The 27,088-nt window shown below is 38.0% G+C and overlaps 1 protein-coding gene across 1 annotated transcript in view; it reads left to right on the top strand.

Moving 5' to 3' along the window:
- F5 (coagulation factor V) overlaps positions 1 to 27,088 on the top strand; it is a 90,462-nt gene that overhangs the window by 28,880 nt on the left and 34,494 nt on the right. Inside the window, 11 exon segments of the mRNA XM_036843773.1 lie at positions 3,314 to 3,526; positions 5,075 to 5,218; positions 7,620 to 7,841; positions 9,130 to 9,295; positions 18,454 to 18,634; positions 20,150 to 20,249; positions 20,684 to 20,895; positions 22,223 to 22,373; positions 24,757 to 24,969; positions 26,177 to 26,869; positions 26,872 to 26,944. Of these exon segments, the coding sequence (XP_036699668.1) occupies positions 3,314 to 3,526; positions 5,075 to 5,218; positions 7,620 to 7,841; positions 9,130 to 9,295; positions 18,454 to 18,634; positions 20,150 to 20,249; positions 20,684 to 20,895; positions 22,223 to 22,373; positions 24,757 to 24,969; positions 26,177 to 26,869; positions 26,872 to 26,944 (2,368 nt within the window).

Below are 27,088 nucleotides of genomic sequence, written 5' to 3'. Positions count from 1 at the left end.
TAAGAGGCCCGCGCACCGCGATGAAGAGTGGACCCCGCTCGCCACAACTAGAGAAAGCCCGCACACAGCAACGGAGACCCAACACAGCCAAAAATTAAAAAAAAAAACAACAAAAACCTCAATTAATCCAAAAGAAAGTAGGAAAGAAAAGAAAATAATGAATAAAAGCCAGATGGACAAATAGAAAACTATAGCAGAATGGTAGATTTAAACCCAACCATATCAATAATTACATTAAAAGCAAATGGGAAGAACACGACAACTAAGAGATTTTAAGATTGAATAAAAAGCAACACCCAACTTTATGCTGAACTCAAGAAATCCACGTTAAAGATAAAAAGTAAAGGATTGAAGGTATACCATACTAACTAACTATAATCAAACACAATGGATGTGTCATTCCATTTATATGACAATATAGGAAAGTAAAACATAGTGACAGAAAGTAAATCAGCGGTTGCATGTGTCCAGAGAGCAGGGGGAGGTATGGCTACAAATGGCACATGGAAACTTTTTGGAGTGATGGAAATCTTCTGTACCTCAATAGTGATGGTAGCTATAGAACTGTACTTATTTGTCAAAATTCAGCAAAATTGTACTTAAAATTGGTGAATTGTATTGTTTGTAACTTATACCTTAATAAAGATGATGAAAGGAAGGGGGACCGAGTGAGAGAGAGAGAGAGAAAGCAGTGGGGAGGAATAAAGAGGAGAAGAAAAGGAACAGGGAGGAGGAAAGGGAAGAAAAGAAACTAACCATTTGTTTTCAAAAACTACAGTCACTTCAGTAAGAGTAGTTTCCACTGGCCCTTTACTCCATTATGTAAAACATTTTAGCCCTTTTTTCTGATCCTTATTTTCTACCCACATCTACAGTCTGATGGTCTTACCTTCCACCTCAAGAAATTTATTGACTGTTGTACTAAACAAAGATAACTGTATCCTAAAGAGAAATTCTGGCACCAGCCAGTGATGTGAAACTTTCACCTAATTAAATGAGGAATGCCTCAGAAGAAACTGCCCTTCCCACTTGCTATCTATGACAATGACCTCTGCCCTTCCTGACCTCACTTGCTCCATCTCTGGCCACATCTTCTCTTTGTTGTTGAAAGCCCCACCCAACCCTCTGCACTGCTTTTACTCTTCAGCATCACAGTTCCCTTTCTTCAATAAGGAAGACCATTTCTATATCCTCCCCCGTCTCTCACCAGTAGGGAAAGTTGAATACACATGAAAGTGTTACTAGTGGGCCTTTGGGTATACAAAGGACCAAAGTAAGGCATGTAAACTTCAGACGGTAGATATATATATATATTTTTTTTTTATAGAGAGAAAGTCTTTTATTTATTTATTTATGGCTGTGTTGGGTCTTCATTTCTGTGCGAGGGCCTTCTCTAGTTGTGACAAGTGGGGCCACTCTTCATCGCGGTGTGCGGGCCTCTCACTATAGCGGCCTCTCTTGCTGCGGAGCACAGGTTCCAGACGTGCAGGCTCAGTAATTGTGGCTCATGGGCCTAGTTGCTCCGTGGCATGTGGGATCTTCCCAGACCAGGGCTTGAACCTGTGTCCCCTGCATTGGCAGGCAGATTCTCAACCACTGCGCCACCAGGGAAGCCCCGGTAGATATATTTTATACAAGGACAATTAGACTGCATATAGGATAGACTTTAAGACTCTGGGGAAAGAGTTGGGATAATCAGATGGTGGAGGTGTGATAAACTGATAAAACAGGGCTAAGGGTGGCATCAGTTGGAAAGAAGACATGAAATACAGAGCAAAACAATATATAAACAGATCTGAGTATACTTACAACCACTTAAACCCATGCTAACAGGCGATTAAATATAAGATATCTTACCTACAGACTGGGAGAAAATTTTTGCAAACGATGTGGCCAACAAGGACTTAATCTCCAAAATGTGCAAACAGCTCATACAACTCAATAATGGCAACAACAAGAACAAAAAAAACCCAAACAACCCAATCAAAAAATGGACAGAAGACCTGAATAGACACTTCTATTCCAAAGAAGACATACAAGATGGTCAATAGGCACATGAAAAGATGCTCAACATTGCTAATTATTAGAGAAATGCAAATCAAAACTACAATGAGATATCACCTCACAACAGTCAGAATGGCATTATTTAAAAGCCTACAAATAACAAATGCTGGAGAGGGTGTGGAGAAAAGGGAACCCTCCTACACTGTTGGTGGGAACATATATTGGTGCAGCCACTATGGAAACAGAATGGAGGTTCCTCAAAAAACTGAAAATAGAGTTGCCATATGATCCAGCAATCCCACTCCTGGGCATATATCTGGACAAAACTCTAATCTGGAAAGATACATATACCCCAAGGTTCATACCAGCACTATTTACAATAGCCAAGACATGGAAGCAACCTAAATGTCCATTGACAGATGAATGGATAAAGAAGATGTGGTATATATATACAATGGAATACTACTCAGCCATAAAAAAGAATGAAATAATGCCATTTGCAGCAACATGGATGGACCTAGAGATTATCATACTAAGTGAAGTAAATCAGACAGAGAAAGACAAATACATGATATCACTTATATGTGGAATTTGAAATATGATACAAATGAACTTATTTACAAAACAGAAACAGATCACAGACATAGAATGCAAACTTATGGTTACCAAAGGGAAAAGGGGATGGGAGAGGGATAAATTAGGTGTTTGGGATTAGCAGATACAAACTGCTATAAATAAAATAGATAAGCAACAAGCTCCTACTGTATAGCACAGGGAACTATATTCAATATCCTGTAATAAATGATAATGGAAAATAATATATAAAAGAAGATATAGATATAGCTATATAATTGAATCACTCTGCTGTATATCAGAAACTAACACAACACTGTAAATCAACTGTACTTCAATAAAAAATATAAAAATTAAAAAAAAGATGTCTTGTCATGCATCACAGAGAAGATATAACCCATCTTCATATTCTGAGATGATTTTCTGATCAAAGGTGATTCACTTATCTGATTATATTTAAATAATAATTATTTAGATACTTTGGAAAATTAACTTGCTAAACTTTAAATAATGTACTCGTAACATTTCTTGTTCACTTCAGATCACCATGGATCAAAGCCTTTATAATTACATAGACATACAAGTGGATATATGTGAATCTTTCCAAATAATGACGGCTTTCTATAGAAAGGCATATATATCTTCATAGAGAACTTATGTTCCCCCAGACTTGAGAGTGATGAAAAAGTTGTTCTCAGAAACTATCCAGATGTTTTCACGGCTTTTACGTCTCCAGGTGCTTCTTACCCTGACCACACATTCCCTGTGGAGAGGATGGATGATTCTGTAGCTCCGGGCCAAGAATACACCTATGAGTGGAATATCAGTGAGGACAGTGGGCCCACCCACGATGACCCTCCGTGCCTCACACATATCTATTACTCCTATGAAAATCTGGTACACGACTTCAACTCTGGACTGATTGGACCTCTGCTTATTTGTAAGAAAGGTAAAAAAATAAATAAAAACAGCAAAGGTGTTGGATTGGTAAAGATACTATAATGGAATGATGCTTGAGAGTGTCTTGGTATCTTTTCGTAAATCAAGCAGAGAAGGGTGCAGAAACCAGATCATCGTTTGACTTTGGTATTTGAGGATTTGCAATCTTCCTCTGTTTCTTCAACCCCTCCTTCATCTCGGTCCTGGGAGTCTCTCCCAAGTAAATCTCTGTCTGAGAGTATGTTCTGCTGCCATGCCCATATGATCCGTAACATTTACCTCAAGGCCAAGTCTTTTTGAAAGTATACAGCAGTCTGTACTCTGCTGAGAGTACTTGGAAAGAACTTTGAGTAATATATCTGAGGTTTGGGTTGGTCATTTGGTCTATAAACACACAAAACTCCAGGTTCCTTTCTTGTAAACAAACTGAACACTTTGACTGGTAGGTTTCAAACACACTCAACTGACTTTATAAGAAATTTCATTGGCTGGGCTTCTTAGGAGCAAGCTTGGACTTTTATTTTACCCCAAACAAATTCATCCCATCTTTCATTAAAACAAACAACCACAACAAACTGCACCGTGGGAGATAATGTGATGGATTAACCATCTGTCTATACATACACGCATACCATACCTACATACATTCCTAATTCATTCATTCACTATACAAATACATATTTTCATTGCCTGGTATAGAGAAAATACTGTGATGACACCGAAAAAATTTTAAACTTATAAAAGTCTCTTCTTTCATTTTACTATCAGGTGCATTTTTTACTCATGAGAGTGGATTAATCTTGACCCTCTCAACCAATTCTCTAGTGTCCCATTACAAGATGGCTATATTAAACTTGGAGTGTGATGCTTTTACCAAATGAGCTACGGTACCTATGCATTATTTTTTTTAATATAAATTTATTTATTTATTTATTTATTTTTGGCTGCGTTGGGTCTTTGTTGCTGTGCACAGGCTTTCTCTAGTTGGCGGCGAGCGGGGGCTAGTCTTCATTGCGGTGCGCGGGCTTCTCATTGTGGTGGTTTCTCCTGTGGAGCACGGGCTCTAGGCGCATGGACTCAGTAGTTGTGGCTCACGGGCTCTAGAGTGCAGGCTCAGTAGTTGTAGTGCACGGGCTTAGTTGCTCCACGACATGTGGGATCTTCCCAGACCAGGGCTCGAACCCATGTCCCCTGCATTAGCAGGTGGATTCTTAATCACTGCACCACCAGGGAAGTCCCTGCATTGACTTATTGACACTGGAAGAAATGGATACTTTTACTAAAGCCTTGACAGTCACCAAATGTTTTCTCTCTGTGCCAGATCAAATTTACTTTTAAAGCCCCATTCCTCAAGGCTATCAGGTGCCAGAATAAACAAGGTGGCACCAGGATTTTAATAAGCCTTCAATCATTATTACTTGATAGATGCTATTTTTATAAGAACATTTTACAGTTGACATCATTATGATTGGCTGCTTATCTTAAACTCTGTTATCTAGGAATAGCTAATGAGAGCCTTCTATCTGGGATGCTATTAAAAGTATGTCTTTTTTCACAGGCACCCTAACTGAGGATGGGATACAGAAGATGTTTGACAAGCAACATGTACTGATGTTTGCTGTGTTTGATGAAAGTAAAAGCTGGAACCAGACATCATCCCTAATGTACACAGTCAATGGCTATGTGAATGGGACAATGCCAGGTAACACGTGGGCTGTGTACTATCCAAAAATAGTTGAAGCATTGATCCCATTGTTTTCCTAAAGGCACTAAGGTAGTTGACCATACTCACTATTTTTTAACTCCTAATCTGAAAGGTGATGTAATCTGGTTCAGTGGTTCTCAAGGTTTAATCTTTTTTTTTTTTTTAACTAGCAAGTACAACAGACAAATTAGAAGCTACCCAAGAGAAGCAGTGTGCAGTCTTATTACATGTAGTGCTCTGAGCAGGTTTCACCTTGGCCTGCATCTCCAGGAAGACATCCAGGATATCAGCTTAGTCTCCTTCAGTGAGTTGTGTGGTCCCTGCTGCATGGTGACCATGTTTTCTTCCAGAGAGGAAGCCCTACGAAACAGAGTTCAAGGCCAATCCTCAGCAGGAAGGGTCAGCAGGAAGAATGCAATGAAGACACTTACAGTGAAGATGAACAGGAGATTAGGAGAAATATCCAACATACAAAGATACTACTAGCATTTCAAAAGATGATGGATGAGTAATATTCAATGGCATATGGAATGTTTTTCTCTTTTCATTTACATGTAGACTCTTGTGAAAAAGCAAAATCATAACAATTGTTAAGAGAAAAATAACTGATCCCCACCTAAACCACTTCTAATTCTCTCTGATAGAAATGACCTAGAACCAAAGATCCTGTGGGGGAAAAATGGGAAAAATGAAAATATTACTTTACTAAATAAACTATGCTTCAAAACACTAAGTTTCTCTATATAGAGGCTCTATATAGAGGCTGTTCTCTATATCTGAAAATCACAAATGGCTTCTCTTACTAAAAATAAAACTTGTCAAGAGTTGAGGTCTGGACATTGCTTTTAAATTGTATTCCATTTCATTTGATTCTATCTTCCCACCCGGGTCATTACAAATATACTAAGATGACCCTGGGTTTTGATTCAGAGTTTAAAAACTTAGTTAACTGAGTTAGCATATCTGAGTTCACACCTTGCTCACTTCTCTACCTTAGTGTGGCTTTTAGCAGTTAGTTGTCTCAATGTGCTTTCGTAAAAAAATGGGTTAATCATCTATCCTGGTGCAGAGGGTGTTTAAGAATTATTTTACAGATAACATAGCATGTCTAATACTACGGGCCTTAGAGAGGAGTGGTCAAAAGAGAAATTGTATCTGTGTCCTGGCAAAGTAAATCATCTGTCTAAATATAGAGAAGGAGAAGCCAAAATAACCCACATGAAAACATAAAAATTGATAACTCTATCAGGGCATAGAATTTATGAATTTATAGTTGAAATAGACAGAGTAGCTGGGGTAGAAAGTAGCTGGTAGTAGAAACTGAGAAAAGTTAATGCTTGTAAAACTGCCTTATGGGGCAGTATAAATTGAATAAATATGATAAACGCTAATACAGATGTATGAAATGCTCAACCCAATATAAGCATTGATTGGAGGCAGATAAATTCTTCCACCAAAGCCTCCTATCTTCCAGCTTCTTGTTCTCACCTGTGATACTAGGAATTGGTCTTGTTACAGTGGTCTAAAAAAGACAAGCCCTTAGCCCCTCTTTGGGTAAGGGACTGATTCATGGCCCCAAGATCTAGTATCGAGTGATTATAGATCTGAAATTTAAAACCCAAGCCAAGGATAGAAGCCAGAGTTTGGAATCTCCTATAGAGCAAGCCAGCATTTTCTGAGTCACTGTGGGAGCAAGAAGGAGCCAAACCGCTTTTGTACTCAGTTCTCATTACTCCATCCATGAAACGCTCCCAGTGACCCAGTATACTGAGGATTTGTCCACTGCATTTTAAGGAGATCCTATAACCCACACAGTAACTCACTGCCTTGTCATTAAAACAATCAACCAGCGGGTAAAGAAACAGTATAAAGTCCTTAAAGCATCTTCACATCTTCTTCCTGTTAGGATCAAGCCCTTTTAGGATTAGAGGTTTAGGCCCTTAAACTCAGCCCTATTGGAGGCTCTGGCAACTCCCTCCAGCTAAGCCCCGATTGGTATTAGAGTGACCAACTACTCAGGCTTGCCCAGGACTTTCTCAATTCTAATACTGAAAATCCTGCCTCCTGGGAAACCCCTCAGTCCTCAGTAAACCAGGATGGTTGGTCACCTACTTTCTTCTCTCCTTGGCCTTAGCAATCCCTGTGTTTCTAAACTAATGTCCTCCATCTCTGGGCTCTATAGTACCACTTATTGCAATGAGTTGTGACTGCTTGTTTGCCCACCACTCAGATGTCTGCTTTTCTAGGGCAGGAACAAAAATGGGAGTGTCTATACCCCCCGGAACCTTGCACAATGCCTGATGCAAAGCAGGTGCTCAATACGTATCTGGTGAGTGAATTTTTTATCACAGACTGCTGACTGCCTGTTTTGGCCCCCATCTCTCTCTCTCTCCCTCAGATATAACAGTTTGTGCCCATGACCACATCAGTTGGCATCTGATTGGTATGAGCTCTGGGCCAGAACTGTTCTCCATTCATTTCAACGGCCAGGTCCTGGAGCAGAACCATCATAAGATCTCAGCCATCACTCTCGTCAGTGCTACGTCCACAACTGCAAACATGACCGTGAGCCTAGAGGGAAAGTGGGTCATATCTTCGCTCATCCCAAAACATTTTCAAGGCAAGAAATTCTTCCAACAGTCTTGCTTACAAATGTAGGATCCTTTCTTCCTAGGCACTAACTCCCTCATTTTCCTTTGCTTCTGCAAGCCATCCACACTCCAGACATACATTCCTTAGTCCTTGAGAGCAGAATTTAGATACTTTGCTCTTAGACTTATAGCTCGTTAGTTGGGGATGGAGGAAGTAGAGAAATTGACAAAGATTTTTTAAAATGATGCAAAAGCCGAAGAGGTCTCTACTTCCTTGAAAGGAGAAAGGAGGAAGGAAACAAAAACATACATAGAGATATTCTTTCTTGGGCTATTTAATATGCAGCTAAAGGAAAAGAACTAGGTATTGGAACTGCTCAAACTTCTGTAAATTTATAGAAGCACCAAGTTACCGAAAGTGTAAAAGTTTTAACATGAAAAAGTTGTCTTTCATAACAAGATGAGCACAGAGCCTGGCCCAAAGAGGAACTCAGTGGATGTGTGTTGAATAGAAAAAACATAGTATCTAACCAACTGAGGAGTGAGCTTTAAAGGACATCAGTGAATTCTAGTGGGGGAAAAAATCAGCCTAGGTTGTTATATGGTATCAGGTAAACAAAATAACTAACGGTCTATTACACATTGTTGCTTTAAAACAGTTAGGAGGAGGGTTCCTGTAAATATAAGTAAATATCACTATAGGAAATCATTGTGTTACCAAAATAATGTGTATAAAAGCAAGAAATATAAAAAAGAGATACTTTATGGGATCATTTCATTTTTTGTTCACACTAAGCAGTCAAAATTATATTTGAAGTAATGAAATTGTCACAATATCCCTGGAAGATAGAGCCCCAAATACTAATGAAACAACAGCAAAACTAACATTATTGAGGTTAAGTGCTTTTTGTATTATCTTATTTAATTTTTAAGAACAATTTCATACAGTACACACTAGTAATATCTTCATTTTACAAATAAAAGGAAGAGGTTATAGGAAATATGAGAAATCGACATGACCTAAGTCATAAGGTTTTAAGGATCTGGAAATTTCAAGAAATTTTCCTCCCCGGTAAGAAACAAAGGATAGCTTTCCAAGTTTTTCCTCTAACCCATCCTCTCTTTCCCTCGCTTTTTTATTCTTGCTCCTTCTGCCCTGTATTAAAAGAGCTTCAAACCAAAATGTTCAAAAGTTGCATGAGCATTACTTTCACTGTTATTATTGAAAACTTCCACAAATTTATTTAAAAGATGTACATTTTATCAGCCTTAATTTCTTCTCTCAGATTCTTTCATTGTCTTTATGTCCTAACTCAGCTGGGATGCAGGTTTACATAGACATTAAAAACTGTGCAAAGAAAACCAGGAATCCTAAGAAACTAACTCGAGACCAGAGGCGGCACATTAAGAGATGGGAATACTTCATTGCTGCAGAGGAAGTCATTTGGGACTATGCACCTATAATACCAGCCAACATGGACAAGTGAGTTTGAGGGGTTCTTACTACTATGCAGATTCAAGACATTTTCCATAGGGTCCTAGATGCATGGGGTGAAATGTCATGAGTTGACAGCTTTCATGGTAATGCATGTATTGGATTTCATTCAGGTTTTCTTTTCCAAAACAATCTGAAATTACTCCAAACTCCTCAAGAGAACTCAGAAAAATAATAATAGTAGTAGTAGTAACAACAGCAATAATAATAGCAGCTACCACTTCTTGAATGCTTCCTATTGCCAAGCACTGTGTTAAACCTTTCTAAGAGCTTTGCTTTAACTCTACAAGTTAGAAACAGCTTTTACTTATTTTGTAAATTAGGAAATGGGAGAGTGGGATTAAGAAAACTGGAAATGCACATAGCTCTTAAACACTTGAAAAATACTCAAGCTCACTCACAGTAAGAGAAATAAGTAAATCAAACTTCTCTCAAATACTATTTTTCACCTATCAGACTCAAAGGTTTAGATGACATAATGTATTGGCAAGGCTGCGAGAAACAAGCTCTATCATGTATTGCTGGTGGAAGAGCGAACTGGAAAAGCCATTCTAGAGGATAATTTGGCAATGTGTATAAAAGTATAAATGCATATATTTTTTGATCCAGCAATCTCACTCTGGGAATTTACTATATAGATATACTTGTATACAGGTGAAATGGTATGTGTACAGGATGTTCAGTGCTGCACTGTTGCAGCAAAATATTGGAAACAACCCATAATGTCCATCAATAGGAAATTAATAAGTTATGGTACATCATACAATGGAATACTATGCATCTGTTTTAAAGAGGATGCAAAAACTCTCTCTATACTAATATAAAAAGTTCTCCAAGAGATATTTTTAAATTAAAAAGTCAAGGGAGCAAGAAGGTAGAATAGCAGATTCCCCCACTTGTATTCCCCCACAGCAATGATAATTTGGCAGCCATCCACAAACAGAAGTGGCTTTGTGAGAGCTTTGGGATCAAAGTAGGAACTTGCAAAATCCCGGTGGAAGTCAAGACCAAGGAGGACTGTTTTGAGAAGGCAAGTCCATGCTCAGATGGTTGGTTCACTAACTGTAATTCAGTTACAAACCTGGAAATAGCCTCCTCCCCTTATGGACTCAGCTACAGCCCCACTTAACCTTGGTCCTGCCACCAGCACCATTTGATAAGAAACCCAGGAGGAGTCACGCCTGTCCATGACCCTGGAGGCTGACCTGCAGACCTCTGTTTGACTGTGGATCTTGAAGCAGCCCTGTAACTAATTCCATCCTTCTCTCAGCCATGATCCAGGAGTAGTCTTGCCTGCCCAGGGACCTGATGGGAGTCACATCCACTCATGGCCCTGATGGCTGGCCTGCAGACCTTGGTCCCACTACAGATCTTGAAATGGCCCTGTTACCTAGTTCCAGACCTCAAAACTGCAGTTCAGGAGCAGTTCTGCCCACTCAGGGACCCACTGGGAGCCCTCCAAAGGGCCAGATGAGAGCCACACCCATCTACACACTTGGTAACAGGCCTACCATTTGCAAACCCAATTGTGGACCTTGAAGTAGAGTGTTATCCCAGTGCCAGCTCTACTGACCAAGGTCCTGAAGGCAGTTCCATTTTCCCAGGGACCAGACAGGGTCTATGCCCACCTGAGCCCCCGGTAAAAGGCCTTCCAACCACAGATGCTGCTGCAGGCCCAGCAGCAACCACATGACCTGGTCCCAACCTCACTCAACTGTGATCCCAGAGGCAATTCCATCAGGCTGCAGACCTGACAAGAGGTTTTTACCTGCCAAAACCTGTCTGTAAAGATTGGAAAGGGGTGTTTGCTCCATCAAATGCACAAACACCAAAACAAAGCTACACAAATCACAAAGAATCAGGCAATATGACACCACCAAAGGAAACTAATAAAGCTCCAGTAACCAGTGTGAAAGAAATAGAGATCTACAAATTGCCTGACAAAGAATTAAAAATAATCATCTTAGAGAAGCTCAATGAGGTACAAGATAATAGGTAATCAAATGAAATCAGGAAAACAATAAATGAACAAAATAAGAAATTTAATAAATACATAGAAACCATAAAAAAATAACCAAACAAATCCTAGAGCTGAAGAATGCAATAACAGAACTGAAAATATTCAAAATAGAGCTTCAATAGCAGACTTATCACTTTAGCTTTAAGGACACCTGCAGATTAATGGATACATGTATATGTATGGCTGAGTCAATTTGCTGTGCACCTGAAGCTATCGCAATATTTTTAATCAGCTATACTCCAACATAAAATAAAAAGTCATAAAAAAAAGGGAAGGGATAAAAAAGACAAGGTCACTATATAATGATAGAGTGGTCAATTAATCAAGAGACTATAACAATTATAAATATATATGCACCCAAGATTAGAGCACCTAAATATATGAAGCAAATATTAACGGAACTACAGGGAAAAATAGACAGCAATACAATAATAGTAGGGGACTTTAATACCACACTTTATTCAATGGATAAATTATCCAGACATAAAATCAATAAGGAAGCAGTGGAATTGAATAACACTGTAGAACAAGTGTACCTAACAGACATATAAAGAACATTCCATCCAAATAAAGAACATTCCATCAAACAACAGCAGAATACATATTCTTCTCAAGTGCACCTGGAATATTCTCTAGGATTCTTCATAGCATATTAGTCCACAAAACAAGTTTTAACAAATTAAGAATATTAAAATAATATCAAGTATCTTTTCTCACCATAATGGTATGAAACTACAAATCAGTAACAGAAGAAAACTGAAAAATTCACAAATATGTGGATTAAATACTAGTCTCCTGAACAACCAATGGATCAAGGAAGAAATCAAATAAGAAATCAAAATATATCTTGAGACAAATGAAAACAGAAATACAACATACTAAAATATATAGAATATAGAAAAGCGGTTGTAAGAGGGAAGTCTATAGTAATAAATGCCTACATTTAAAACAGAAGAAAGAGAGCCTCATGCACCAGAGAGCAGACAGCAGAAGCAAGAAGAACTACAATCCTGCAGCCTGTGGAACAAAAACCACATTCACAGAAAGATAGACAAAATGAAAAGGCAGAGGACTACGTACCAAATGAAGGAACAAGATAAAACCCCAGAAAAACAACTAAATGAAGTGGAGATAGGCAACTTTCCAGAAAAAGAATTCAGAATAATGATAGTGAAGATGATCCAGGACCTCGGAAAAAGAATGGAGGCAAAGATCGAGAAGGTGCAATGAAATGTTTAACAAAGACCTAGAAAAATTAAAGAACACACACCTAGAAGAATTAAAGAACAAACAAACAGAGATGAACAATACAATAACTGAAATGAAAAATACACTAGAAGGAATCATTAGTAGAATAACTGAGGCAGAAGAACGGATAAGTGACCTGGAAGACAGAATGGTGGAATTCACTGCTGCAGAACAGAATACAGAAAAAAGAATGAAAAGAAATGAAGACAGCCTAAGAGACCTCTGGGTCAACATTAAACATAACAACATTCGCATTATAGGGGTCCCAGAAGGAGAAGAGAGAGAGAAAGGACCAGAGAAAATATTTGAAGAGATTATAGTAGAAAACTTCCCTAACATGGGAAAGGAAATAGCCACCCAAGTCCAGGAAGCGCAGAGAGTCCCATACAGCATAAACGCAAGGAGAAACGTGCCGAGACACACAGTATTCAAACTGACAAAAATTAAACACAAAGAAAAATTATTGAAAGCAACAAGGGAAAAATGACAAATAACATACAAGGGAACTCCCATAAGGTGAACAGTTGATTTCTCAACAGAAACTCTACAAGCCAGAAGGGAGTGGGATGATATATTTAAAGTGATGAAAGGGAAGAACCTACAACCAAGATTACTCTACCCAGCAAGGATCTCATTCAGATTCGACGGAGAAATCAAAAGCTTTACAGACAAGGAAAAGCTAAGAGAATTCAGCACAACCAAACCAGCTCTACAACAAATGCTAAAGGAACTTCTCTAAGTGGGAAACAGAAGAAAAGAAAAAGACCTACAAAAACAAACCCAAAGCAATTAAGAAAATGGTCATAGGAACATACATATCAATAATTACCTTAAATGTGAATGGATTAAATGCTCTAACCAAAAGACACAGGCTCGCTGAATGGATACAAAAACAAGACCCATATATATGCTGTCTAAAAGAGACCCACTTCAGACCTAGGGACACATACAGACTGAAAGTGAGGGAATGGAAAAAGATATTCCATGCAAATGGAAATCAGAAGAAACCTGGAGTAGCAATACTCATATCAGAAAAAATAGACTTTAAAATAACGAATGTTACAAGAGGCAAGGAAGGATACTACATAATGATCATGGGATCAATCCAAGAAGAAGATATAACAATTATAAATATATATGCACCCAACATAGGAGCACCTCAATACATAAGGCAAATGCTAATAGCTATAAAAGAGGAAACTGACAGTAACACAATAACAGTGGGGGACTTTAACACCTCACTTACACCAATGGACAGATCATCCAGACAGAAGATTAATAAGGAAACATGACCTTTAAATGACACAACAGACCAGATAGATTTAATTGGTATTTATAGGACATTCCATCCGAAAACAGCAGATTACACTTTCTTCTCAAGTGCACACGGAACATTCTCCAGGATAGATCACATCTTGGGTCACAAATCAAGCCTTGGTAAATTTAAGAAAATTCAAATCATATCAAGTATCTTTTCTGACCACAATGCTATGAGATTAGAAATAAATTACAGGGAAAAAAACATAAAAAACACAAACACATGGAGGCCAAACAAACGTTACTAAATAGCCAAGAGATCACTGAAGAAATCAAAGAGGAAATCAAAAAATACCTAGAGACAAATGACAATGAAAACATGATGATCCAAAACCTATGGGATGCAGCAAAAGCAGTTCTAAGAGGGAAGTTTATAGCAATACAGTCCTGCCTCAAGAAACAAGAAAAATCTCAAACAATCTAACCTTACACCTAAAGGAACTAGAGAAAGAAGGAAAAACAAAACCCAAAGTTAGTAGAAGGAAAGAAATCATAAATATCTGAGCAGAAATAAATGAAATAGAAACAAAGAAAACAATAGCAAAGATCAATAAAACTAAAAGCTGGTTCTTTGAGAAGATAAACAAAGTTGATAAACATTTAGCCAGATCCATCAAGAAGAAGAGGGAGAGGACTCAAATCAATAAAATTAGAAATAAAAAAGTTAAAAGGACACCACAGAAATACAAAGCATCATATGAGACTACTACGAGCAACTCTATGCCAATAAAATGGACAACCTGGAAGAAATGGACAAATTCTTAGAAAGGTGTAACCTTCCAAGACTGAACCAGGAAGAAATAGAAAATATGAACAGACCAATCACAAGTAATGAAATTGAAACTGTGATTAAAACTCTTCATCCAGAACCAGATGGCTTCACAGGCGTATTCTATCAAACATTTAGAGAAGAGCTAACACCCATCCTTCTCAAACTCTTTCAAAAAATTTCAGAGGAAGGAACACTCCCAAACTCATTCTATGAGGCCACCATCACCCTGATACCAAAACCAGACAAAGATACTACAAAAAAAGAAAATTATAGACCAATATCACTGAAGAATATAGATGCAGAAATCCTCAACAAAATACTAGCAAACAGAATCCAACAACACATTAAAAGGATCATACACCATGATCAAGTGGGATTTATCCCAGGGATGCAAGGATTCTTCAATATACGCAAATCAATCAATGTGATACACATATTAACAAATTGAAGGATAAAAACCATATGATCATTTCAATAGATGCAGAAAAAGCTTTTGACAAAATTCAACACCCATTTATGAAAATAACTCATAATGAACAAACAAAACAAAATGAACATAATGAAAATCAGTTGAATTTATATACACTAACAATGAACAATCCAAACGGAAATTAAGAAAATACTTCCATTTACAATAGAATTTTTTTAAAAGAATAAAATACTTAGGAAATTTAACCAAGGTAGTGAAAGAGCTACACACTGAAAACTATAAGACAACAATGAAAGAAATTGAAGAAGATACAATCAAATACAAAGATGTCCCGTGTTTATGGATTAGAAGAATTAACTTTGTTAAAATGCCCACGTTACACAAAGGGATCTACAGATTCAAGGCAATCCCTATTAAATTCCAATAACATTTTTCAAAGAAATAGAAAAAAAAACAATTCTAAAATTCAGATGAAACCACAGAAGACCCTGAATATCCCAAGCAATCGTGAGCAAGAAGAGCAAAGCTTGAGGCATCATACTTCCTGATTTCAAACTATATTACAAAGCTATAGTAATTGAACAGTATAATAATGGCATAAAAACAGACACATATAGCAAATGAACAGAAGTAAGGGCCCAGAAATAAACCCATGCATATATGGTCAACTAATCTTTGACAAGGGCACTAAGAATACACAATGAGGAAAGGACAGTCTCTTCAATAAATGATGGTGGAAAAACTGGATATCCATATGCAAAAAATAAAATTATACCCTTAACTTACAGCATAGACAAAAATTAACTCAAAATAAATTAAAAACTTAAATGTAATACCTGAAACCATAAAACCACTAGAAGAAAACATAACAGAAAATCTCTTTGACATTGGTCTTGGCAATGATTTTTTGGGGTATGACACCAAAAGCATAAGTACCAAAAGCAAAAATAAACAAGTGGGGCTACATCAAGCTGAAAAACTTCTGCACAGCAAAAGAAACAATCAACAAAATAAAAATATAACCTACAGAATGGGAGAAAATATTTGCAAACCATATATCTGATAAGAGGTTAATATACAAAATATAAAAGGAACTCATGTAACTCAAAGGCAAAACAAACAAACAAAAATAGCCTGATTTAAAAAATGGGCAAAGGATCTAAACTGACATCTTTCTAAAGAAAACATACAGGGACTTCCCTGGTGGTGCAGTGGTTAAGAATCTGCCTGCCAATGCAGGAGACATGGGTTCGATCCCTGGTCCGGGAAGATCCCACATGCCACGGAGCAACTGAGCCTGTGCACCACAACTACTGAGCCTGCGCAACTAGAGCCCGTGCTCTGCAACAAGAGAAGCCACTGAAATGAGAAGCCCGTGCACCGCAACAAAAGAGTAGCCCCCACTTGCCACAGCTAGGGAAAGCCCATACACAGCAATGAAGACCCAATACAGCCAATAAATAAATAAATTTTAAAAATTAAAAAATTAAAATTGTCAACTGTGGTAAAAAAAAAGAAAACATACAAATGGCCAGTAGGCATATGAAAAGGTGTTCAGCATCACTAATCATTAGTGAAATGCAAATCATATCCATGATGAGATATCACCTCATACCTATGAGGATACCTAGGATGAAGAAGAGGTAACAACTGTTGATGAGGGTGTGGAGAAAATGGAATCCTTGTACACTGTTGGTGAGAATGTAAATTGGTGCAGCCTTTATGGAAAACAGTAAGGAGCTTCCTCAAAAAATTAAAAATAGAACTACCACTTCTGGGTATATATCCAAAGGAAATGAAATCAGTATATCAAAGAGATATTTGCACTCCCATGTTCATTGCAGTGTTATCCATGATAGCCTACATATGGAAACAACCTGAGTGTCTATCAATGGATAAATGAATTTTTAGAAATATGGTTTATATATACAATGGAATATCATTCAGCCTTAAAAAAGAAGGAAATCCTGCCATTTGTAACAACATGGATAAACCTGCAGGGCATTAGGCTAAGTGAAATATTCCAGACACAGAGTTACAAATATTGCATGATCTCACTTACATGTGGACTCTAAAAAAGTCGAACTCGTAGAAGCAGAAAGTATAATGGTGGTTGCCAGGGGCTGGGAGGTGAGGGGAATGCAGAGATGTTGATCAAAGTATACAAACCTTCAGTTTCAAAATAAATAAGTTCTGGAGACCTAACAAACAGTGCAGTATATTAACTATAGTTAGTAACACTATAGTTAATAACACTGTATTGTACACTTGAAATTTGTTAAGACAGTAGATCTGAAGTGTTCTCAAAATTTAAAAATATTAGTAACTAGGTGAGGTGATGGAAGTGGTAATTAGCTTGACTGTGGTAGTCTCATATATTCATATATAAATTATTATGTTGTACACCTTAAATACATACATTTGTCAATTATACCTCAATACAGCTGGAAAAATGCAAAAAAACTTCAAGGTATAGTATGGAATATATAAATAGCTGCCTTTTGTTAAAGGAGTGAAAGGATAAGAATATTTATATTTGCAAGTCATATTTGCATAAAGATGCTCTGGAATTATACACATGAAATTAATACAAGTGAATATTTAGAAAATGCAGGAAGGGTTAGGGAAGTGGGGTTGAGATAAGAATCCAGAACTCTCTAGCAGCAGTCAGTGATTTTTATTGTGTAAAATAAACGCATAAAATGGATAAACTCTACCATGGAACTCTGCTTTTGCAAACTAAGGCTATAAAAAGGACTAAGGGGGAAAGTGGTTCATGTTGCTTCCCCTAAATCATTTATTGCAGTAGCTACAGAAGATGGGTGAAGGCAGTTGGTTTTCAGATGGCACCAGGATTGGGTGGATGGTAGAAGAGATCGCCCAACAGCACAGAACTTATGTTTAATAAAGACAGCAGAAGCTTCCTAGAGTGGGATTGTGCTTTTAGAGATTGAGAAATACCTGGAAAGCCAATAAGGATATCATAAGTTAAGTGATAAGAAATACTTAAGAAAAATTCATAGTGTATCTTATCCTTTCATCCAGGTAGACCTTTCAGAGATAGCGAAGGCCTACTCTAGAAACCATAGTGACAGGAAGATCTAAGCAGCTGGTTCTAACCATGATTAAGACTTTATCAGTGGTGGAGGAGACAGATCAGAGGTTTCCAGTTTTCCAACTAGAGAGAAGGTATCAGGACTTTGCAAACCACATTAAGGTTTGTTTGTTTGTTTTCCTTAAGGAAACTAGCATTTTAGCTAATTCAATAGCAGAACTTCTAAGCATAAGGGTTTCCCTATCATACTGGGGTCTCTACTTGAGAAAATGATTTAATCTTTTAAATTTTATTTCACTTTAAGAAAGTACAGATCTCTGCATTTGGATAATTTCTCAAACCAAATTGGAAAACATTATAAGAAGGTTGTCTACAAACAGTACCAAGATGCATCCTTCACCAAACGCCTGGAGAATCCCAATAGCAAAGAAGATGGGGGGATCTTGGGCCCTATTATCAGAGCCCAGGTCAGAGACACACTTAAAGTAAGTAACAGAAATATAGAACCATGGAAGAAATTAAATAGTGAAAACAAGATTATAAGTACTGGTTATTTTTTTAATGTGTCCATATAAGTTTTAATTAAAATTCAGCTTTAATTTTTATTTAGTATTTGTGCTTATTGTAGCCTATCTCATAATACAAACAATCTGAGACAGTTTATCAAATTATAAAGGAATAAAACAAGGAGCCAGTGTAATTGGGGTGAAGGATAATATGGGGACAAAGAAAATAAAGCCAAGGATAAGATAAGTATGATGAAACACATACCATATGCTCCTATAATGTTGTCAACAAATTTTGTCCTAAGCTTTCTAGCAGCCGAAGTAAAAAGGGAACTAGGTCAGGGCAGGAGTCACAGTAGTCATAAAAGAAGCACAGTTTCCCCTGCTATTGAGACTTAAGAGGAATTTCTCCCATGGATCCTTAAAAAAGGGTGCTGTGTGATGTAGTAGATGGAATCCTTGATAACTTCCTACTGATACAATAAATTTATAAATTTAAAAGTTACAAGCTTTTTAAAATAATGTTTCTCATTATAGCTGAGAACATAACCCAACTGAATGAAAACAATTCATCAATGTGGTCTAGGTATGTAGTTCTCTGATGATTGGTCTCTGATGCAGGTAAATTTTGATATGTTTCAAGAACACTGAGTGTTCTTCAGACAGTTTTCCTTAAATGCTGTGTCACATCATCACCTTACCTTCTGATAAGAACTAGACTGCAGAGAATTGAAAGTTGCAATCTTTGGCAAGATTCTAGAATGCAGATAATCTGCAGATTAAGGATGATCCAGATGCTTTGGCAAGCAAGTAGAAGATAAGATTAAAATTCTCTTCTGAAGATTCAGCAGGCTAACTAGGACTCCTGTGTGCATAAAGCTCCTCCCTTCACCTCTTCATGGGAATGAACCAAGAGGATATCTACAGACAAGGCCAATTCTGTTCATTTAAAAAATAACAAAAGGACAGAAAGCAGCCTTTCTCTGTTCTCTTTTCCTTCCCTCATTTCTGATCCCTTTTAGGTACTCTTAGAAAGTGGAAATATGCCTCATTGGCAATTCAGGATCTGGCTATTTTCTGTGCCCCATCAAGAAGATGACTTGATGACAGGGTTCTGGGGGATCTGGCAGGCTGGAGAAGGCGATCATGGTCTAAGAGAAGAGAAGGAGCAGATTCAAAGGCAGATGTGGTCCAAGCTGAAAGGAGAGGGGACAGGGGATGGCGACCAACTTGGAGAGAGTGATATACTGTGAGGAAAATGTCACTTCTAAGGTTAGACTTCTCTTTCCATTTTCCACCTTACTATGTGAGTGGAACTCTCTCAAACGCATCTGTCAGGTGATGGGGAGAGGTTGCCACTCAGATAAACAGCATTAGTTTGCACTGACATAAACACACACACACTATCCCATAAGTAAATATGCAAAGCTAGCATCCTCTGTTCTCATGATTGACCTTAAATCCTGAAATAATGAATTTGAGTTAATTTTGTAGATCATGTTCAAAAATATGGCCAGCCGCAGCTACAGCATTTACCCTCATGGTGTGACCTTCTCTCCTTATGAAGATGAAGTCAACTCTTCTTCCACCTCAGGTTTGAACCTTTCACTTCTACTGAATGAAACTATTGACTTCTGAGAGGTTGCCGTAATTTTCTACTGTCCTCCTTGCCCAGTAGTATAACTTATACAGTCAGGTAGTACACATATAGGGGTATCCTCAAAGTCACAACCAAACACTGCTCACTTCAGGGATTTTGTTTATCCTAATGATTACAAAATATGGTGTCCTTTGTTAGTGCCATAAGTGGCCTCTAGTGGACGAATATGTAATAGCTACATGCTATCCAGAGTTCTATCAAGTGGAACTTAATATAAAAATAATATTCCTTTCCCAACATTGATTCTAACAAGAGCTCAATTATTTTAAATTATTCATTCATTTCTTATTTACTTATTTGTTGATTTAATTTATTTCCATGAAATAATTTTGAAAATCGAAAACAATTTTGACTATATTTTCTTTCAGGCAGTAACACCATGATCAAAGCAGTTCAACCAGGGGAAACCTATACTTATAAGTGGAACATCCTAGAGTCTGATGAACCCACGGAAAACGACGCTCAGTGCTTAACAAGACCATACTACAGTAATGTGGACATCACAAGGGACATTGCCTCTGGGCTGATAGGGCTACTTCTAATTTGTAAGAGCAGATCCTTGGATAAGCGAGGCATACAGGTATTTTGTCCTTGAAGTAACCTTTCAGAAATTCCAGGAATTTCTTCTGACTGGAACAGATTAGTTCTCCTTGTTAAATAATGGGGCTTTTGCTTCTAGAGAACCAGAAAATATTAAGTAGTCCTCTTTAGTGTGAATGTAACAATGCTTATTCCTTTAGCTACTTTTTTGTCTTGTCTATTTCCATATGGACTTTCACTGGAGAAGGCAAGTCTACAGCGTGATACTGTATTTTTTTTGTTTGTTTCAAATTCCAGATCTGTCCGTGCTAGTTTCTCTTAATTTCTTCCTTTCATCAAAAGCGTATTACCTGGTGGTGCAGTGGTTAAGACTCACGCTCCCAATGCAGGGGGCCCAGGGTTCGATCCCTGGTCAGGGAACTAGGTCCCACATGCATGCTGCAACTAAGAGTTTGCATGCCACAACTAAGAAGCCCACGAGCTGCAACTAAGGAGCCCGCCTGCTGCAACTAAGACCCGACACAACCAAATAAATAAATAAATAAACAAATAAATAAAATTAAAAAAAAAAAAAGGGTATTGCCCCCTCCTAAAAATTTTATAGGGTTGTTTCACGGCTCAATGAGATACCATCTGGTAAAAGTGTAAAGCTCTGTACCAGTCCTTGTTATTTTTAGAGACCTGCAATAGGGAGAGAAAGGAGATACAGGCAGACATAGCTTGCAGACATAGCTTCTCATGAAGTTGAACCCAGACAATGGTCTATCTCTAGCAAGACCAATTTATACAGAAGAATGTGAACAAAGATATGGATCTTCTGAGTTTATCTTCATTGAAGAATAAAAGCCTCATATCATTAACTTAAAATTCCCAATTAGGCTAAGCTATAATCAAAGAAGTCTCATCCCAAGGCATATAAAATAAATATATGCCTAGAAAAAGCAGAAAGAGACATTTGGAAGACCCTAATTTATTGAGCTGGGAAAGGAAACAGGTAGGGAGAGATATAAAACTTTCCTACTGCACCCTTCTTTTTTATCCTTTGCAACTATTTGGAGCACATCCAATCAATCATTCGAGTTGAAAGGTGATAACAGAGATAAACAGAATTACAGTTGCTAACGTTGAAATGGGATTTTTCTATTAGGATAGTTTAGTCTCTGAATTTTCTGATCTGCTCTGTTTGCCTTGACATGCTACCTTTGGCTCTAACAAGGGCTTTGTACACAATGGGCTCTCACAGATGTCTGAATTTATGGCTTCATTGGACCCAAGACCTGTACCCCTTTGGTTTCTGAGAACTCAGTGTTGTAGTTAATCAATCTGCTAGGACGTCAATCACTGAACACAGCACTTTTACCCTCCAGAGGGCAGCAGACATTGAGCAGCAAGCTATGTTTGCTGTGTTTGATGAGAACAAGAGCTGGTACATTGAGGACAACATCTACAAGTTTTGTGAAAATCCTGAGAAGGTGAAACGTGATGACCCCAAGTTTTATGAGTCAAACATCATGAGCAGTAAGTCGGAGCACTCTTTTTGTCCATCAGTTTTTCACTCCTGTGGTTGAAGTGTGACTTTCCTAGAGGAAGAGACATGGATTAGAATCCACTCACCTCTTACCCTCACTTCCAGTCTAGGGATTTGGTGATGAAATTACTGGGTGATATTATAGAAATCTTTTTACAGCATGAGGTAAAAAGCTTGTTATCCTTAGAAGTCTTCTTGGTCTCCTGCTCCAAAAGTGTGTGTGTGTGTGTGTGTGTGTATGTGCGCATGCACGCGCACATGTGCATGTGCACTTGCTCTGAGCAGGTAAGAACAGGGTGAGGGATGGATGGTGAGGGAAGAGGCCTTGGTCAGAGGTATCTGGGGATTTTAGACTGGGTGCAAGGTGAATACTCTTTATGGCCAGGGCAGAAATATTAAGTAGTCCTCTTTAGTATGAATGTAACAATGCTTATTCCTTTAGTTACTTTTTTGTCTTGTCTATTTCTTATTTCTGCTAGGGCAGAAACAGGGTAAATAATCCAAAATTGGATTGTCAAATCAAACTAAGGCAAAATGCATATGGGAGACAAGAGTCTTGGAAAGTCAATCCATAAAGAAGTTTTAAGTACACAGTAAGAAGTTCAGAACAGAAAGAATTCCCTGAGCCAAGGTTCAGGCTTTTGCTACAGTTTTTAAAGTCAGTGCCCAAAGCCACTGGTATGGGAAGTCTGGGAGAGATTTCACTGAGCCAGCTGGAAGCAAACTTCTCCACAATGGTCATCGTCCCCTTCCTCAGAGTTGAGAGTCACTATTATCACTTTCTCTGATAAGTAACCACAGGTACGAGGATGGTTTCTCCATGGTCTGTTCATATAACTTCAGACAACTAACAACTGGGGATTCTCAGAACTGGCAGGTGCCAGGAAAATAATTTGAAACAGGGAGTTAGCCTCAGCTTTCTGTACTTAATTTCATTTTGGCAATGAATCTGTCATAGCTCTAGACTAGCGCTCGCTGTCCGTTAGAAATTATATATGAGCCACAAATATAATTTAAAGTTTTCTAATAGGCATATTAAAAATTAAAGAGAAATATATGAAATTTATTTAATAATGTTTAATTTAGTATATCATAAATATTATCATTTCAACATATAATCAATATTAAAATTAATGAGATTTACTTTCTTACTAAATCTTTGAAATCCAGTGTGTATTTTATACTCACAGCACATCTCAATCCAGATTACCCATATTTCGAGTGCCCAGTAGTCACTGGTAGCTAGTGGCTCCCAAATTAGTGCAGCTATAGACCATTTAGAAAAGCTTCCTGAATGAGGCACAAACTAAAAACACATTATGTCAGCTATTCGATAAATATTTAAGTTCTCCCTAGTTCCAGGCATTGTACTAAGATTAGGACTATAGTGGTAACCTAGCCAGACATGGACCCTGCCCTTATAGAAATCATATCTGTGATATTATTATTATGCTTAGTATATAAGTAGACAATGATACTGACTAAAAACTGTATCCCTTGGAAAGAGAATGAAAATGTCTGAACTTGATAGTTGAGTGCAAACTAGAGATTATATAAATGCTAAGACAGAGCAATTAAAATTGCAAAATGTGCTAAATAGGCTTCATTTTTAGGGACATTACTTTGCATTCAATAACTAATGCGTCGAGGATACGGGGAGGGGGAAGGGTAAGCTGGGACAAAGTGAGAGAGTGGCATGGACATATATACACTACCAAACGTAAACTAGATAGCTAGTGGGAAGCAGCCGCATAGCACAGGGAGATCAGCTCGGTGCTTTATGACCACCTAGAGGGGTGGGATAGGGAGGGTGGGAGGGAGGGAGATGCAAGAGGGAAGAGATATGGAGACATATGTATATGTATAACTGATTTACTTTGTAAAGCAGAAACTAACACACCATTGTAAAGCAATTATACTCCAATAAAGATGTTTAAAAAGAAAAAAGAAAAAGAAAAAAATAACTAATGCGTCAAGAATCTGTATTTCTTATATTATGCTTTTTCTCCAGGTAAAATTACTCTAGACAAAATTCTAAGTTACCTTTGGAATATCTTTAAAAGCAGAACCTAGAGTACAAAATATTTAATATACACTTAACAAATGAATAAATAAAATGAATAAATAAATCAATGTGAAAGGCTTTGTCTTTATCCTGACATTTCTCCCTTGGCTAACTTAGGAGAATAAGCTCTCATTTGAAAAGTCTGAGTTTGATCTTCCAGTTACATTTTCGATTTGGTAAAGCTTATCTCAGATAATCACTGCTCAGATGCAACCAAATTACCAATGGGATATTTACCGTAAGTATAATTAGACACATTCCCTTTTGTTGGCATAGGCCTGATGTTTCAACAAATTTCACTCTTTCAGCTATCAATGGCTATGTGCCTGAGAGCATACCCACACTAGGATTCTGCTTTGATGACACCGTCCAGTGGCACTTCTGCAGTATGGGAACCCAGAATGACATTTTGACCATTCACTTCACTGGGCACTCATTCATCTATGGAAAGAAACACGAGGACACCTTGACCCTCTTCCCCATGTGTGGGGAATCTGTGACTGTCACAATGGATAATGTTGGTAAGAGCTTGGACTCTTAAAGGGGACTCTCTGATCTACCCAGTCTGCTGCAGCTCTCCAGACTACCATGGTTCCTGGGCTTCTCTCTCTGATCCCTTGCAGGCTTTCTTTTCAGTACTACTCATGATTTCTGTTTGGGGAATTAATTACTTAAATGGGGCCAGTCCTTTAATGTGCATTCCATTTATCCTTCTCTGGGCTAAGTGAGAAGTAAAGCTACAACAGTAAAAAGATAAGGCATGACTCTGAGGAGAAAGCGTGAGCATTCAGCCACAAAAGAGCATTTCTTTTATCAAAATGCCTTTTTCAGCTTTATAAGACAGCCATCCCACCCTAGGGTTAGTGATCACCCGATATAGTGCCTTAGAGGCTGGCTTCAGAGACAGCAGTGCCATGGAAAGCACATGGGCTTTGGAATTCATCAGACCTGGGTTCAAATACTGCTTTGCCACTTGATATCTGTGTAGCCTTGGACAAATTACTCCACCTCACTGAGCCTCAGTTTACTCATCTGAAAAACAGAATAATAACACCTTACAGAGTTGCTTTGACCATTAATTGTTATATGTGCCAAGTGCCTAGGACTCAGTAGACAATCAACATGTGGTAACTATTGAAGACTTTTCAGGAAATCTTCAGTGTGCCAGCAAATCATACCATTTCAAAGAAACTCAAAACTGCCCTAGGCCCACCTGAATTATTTATTACTTAGAAATATCTATATGTCTCTTATTTGTGGGGGTAAACATCATCATCTTCCCCCTAACTCCAGCTCTCTAACAAAATGTGCAACTTACAAGATGCTTATGATATTCTAAGTCCATTTCATTCTTGACTCATCCCTTTAAAAATATATTCTAAAATAGTGACTCTCAAACTATCTGTGCTGAAAGTTTTTTTCTCCCTAATTTTCACTGACCAATATGTTGGGTCTATATTCTGTTAAATGAGATAAGTATGCTGATCACATGATTGGATGTCATAGAAATGTCAAATTGCTAAAAGGTTTCCTATACACTTTCCTCTCGATTTCTTTCCTTATGTCACTGTGGAACAGTAACCAACAGTTCACAGATGAGTTGTGGTCCACAGACCACAGTATCCCCGATGAAAGTTCACTGGAAATGATCTGCCACAATGGACCATAGGGTTTTTATATCTTTTGCTGTACTCAAAGCTCTCTGTTCTCTCTGTCTCTATTTTGTAGGAACTTGGATGTTAACTACCATGAATTCCAATCCAAGAAGCAAAAAACTGTGGCTGAGATTCAGGGATGTCAAGTGTATCCGGGATGATGATGACTCATATGAGATTACATACGAACCTTCAGGATCTACATCCATAACTACAAGGAAAATGCGTGATTCTTCAGAAATCAAAGATAAAAATAATGATGCTGACTATGATTACCAGAACACACTGGCTTTATCATTAGGAATCAGGTCATTCAGAAATTCATCATCGACTCAGGAGAAAGATGAGTTCAATCTTACTGCCCTGGCTCTGGAGAACAACTCTGAATTCATTCCTCCAAGTACCAACAGAACTGTTGGTTCAAATTCTTCTTCCCCAGGTAACATTAGCAGGCTTATTGCCAATAACTTTGCACAACCTCTGAAAATTCTTCCTCACCCAGAAGCCACCACAGCTGGTCCCCCACTGGAACACACCAGCTTGGAGAAGAACTCAGTTCTCAACCCTCCCACAGCAAAGCATTCCAGCCCTTATTCTGAAGATCCTATAGAAGATCCTCTACACTCAGATGTCACAGGGATAAGCCTGCTTGCATTTGGTACAGAAGAATTCAGAAATCAAGAACATGCTAAACGTAAAAGATTCAAGGCAGGAAGAGGCCGAGCAACAAAGCATAGGTTCTCCCAGATGGAATTCCCAGCACATAAACTGGTAGACATTTAAGCCAAGGCAACTCTTCTTCTTCCAGAATAGGGCCCTGGGAGAACCTTCCCAGTGATCTGTTACTCTTACAACAAAAGGATCCATCTAAGATTCTGAATGGGGAATGGCATTTGGTTTCTGAGAAAGGCAGTTATGAAATAATCCAAGATGCTTATGAAGACAATGCTGTTAATAAGCTGCCAAACAGCCCCCAGAATGACTC

This window comes from Balaenoptera musculus, chromosome 1 (assembly GCF_009873245.2).
Source record: "Balaenoptera musculus isolate JJ_BM4_2016_0621 chromosome 1, mBalMus1.pri.v3, whole genome shotgun sequence".
Lineage (NCBI taxonomy): Eukaryota > Metazoa > Chordata > Mammalia > Artiodactyla > Balaenopteridae > Balaenoptera > Balaenoptera musculus.
This window is presented reverse-complemented; position numbering and strand designations above follow the sequence as displayed.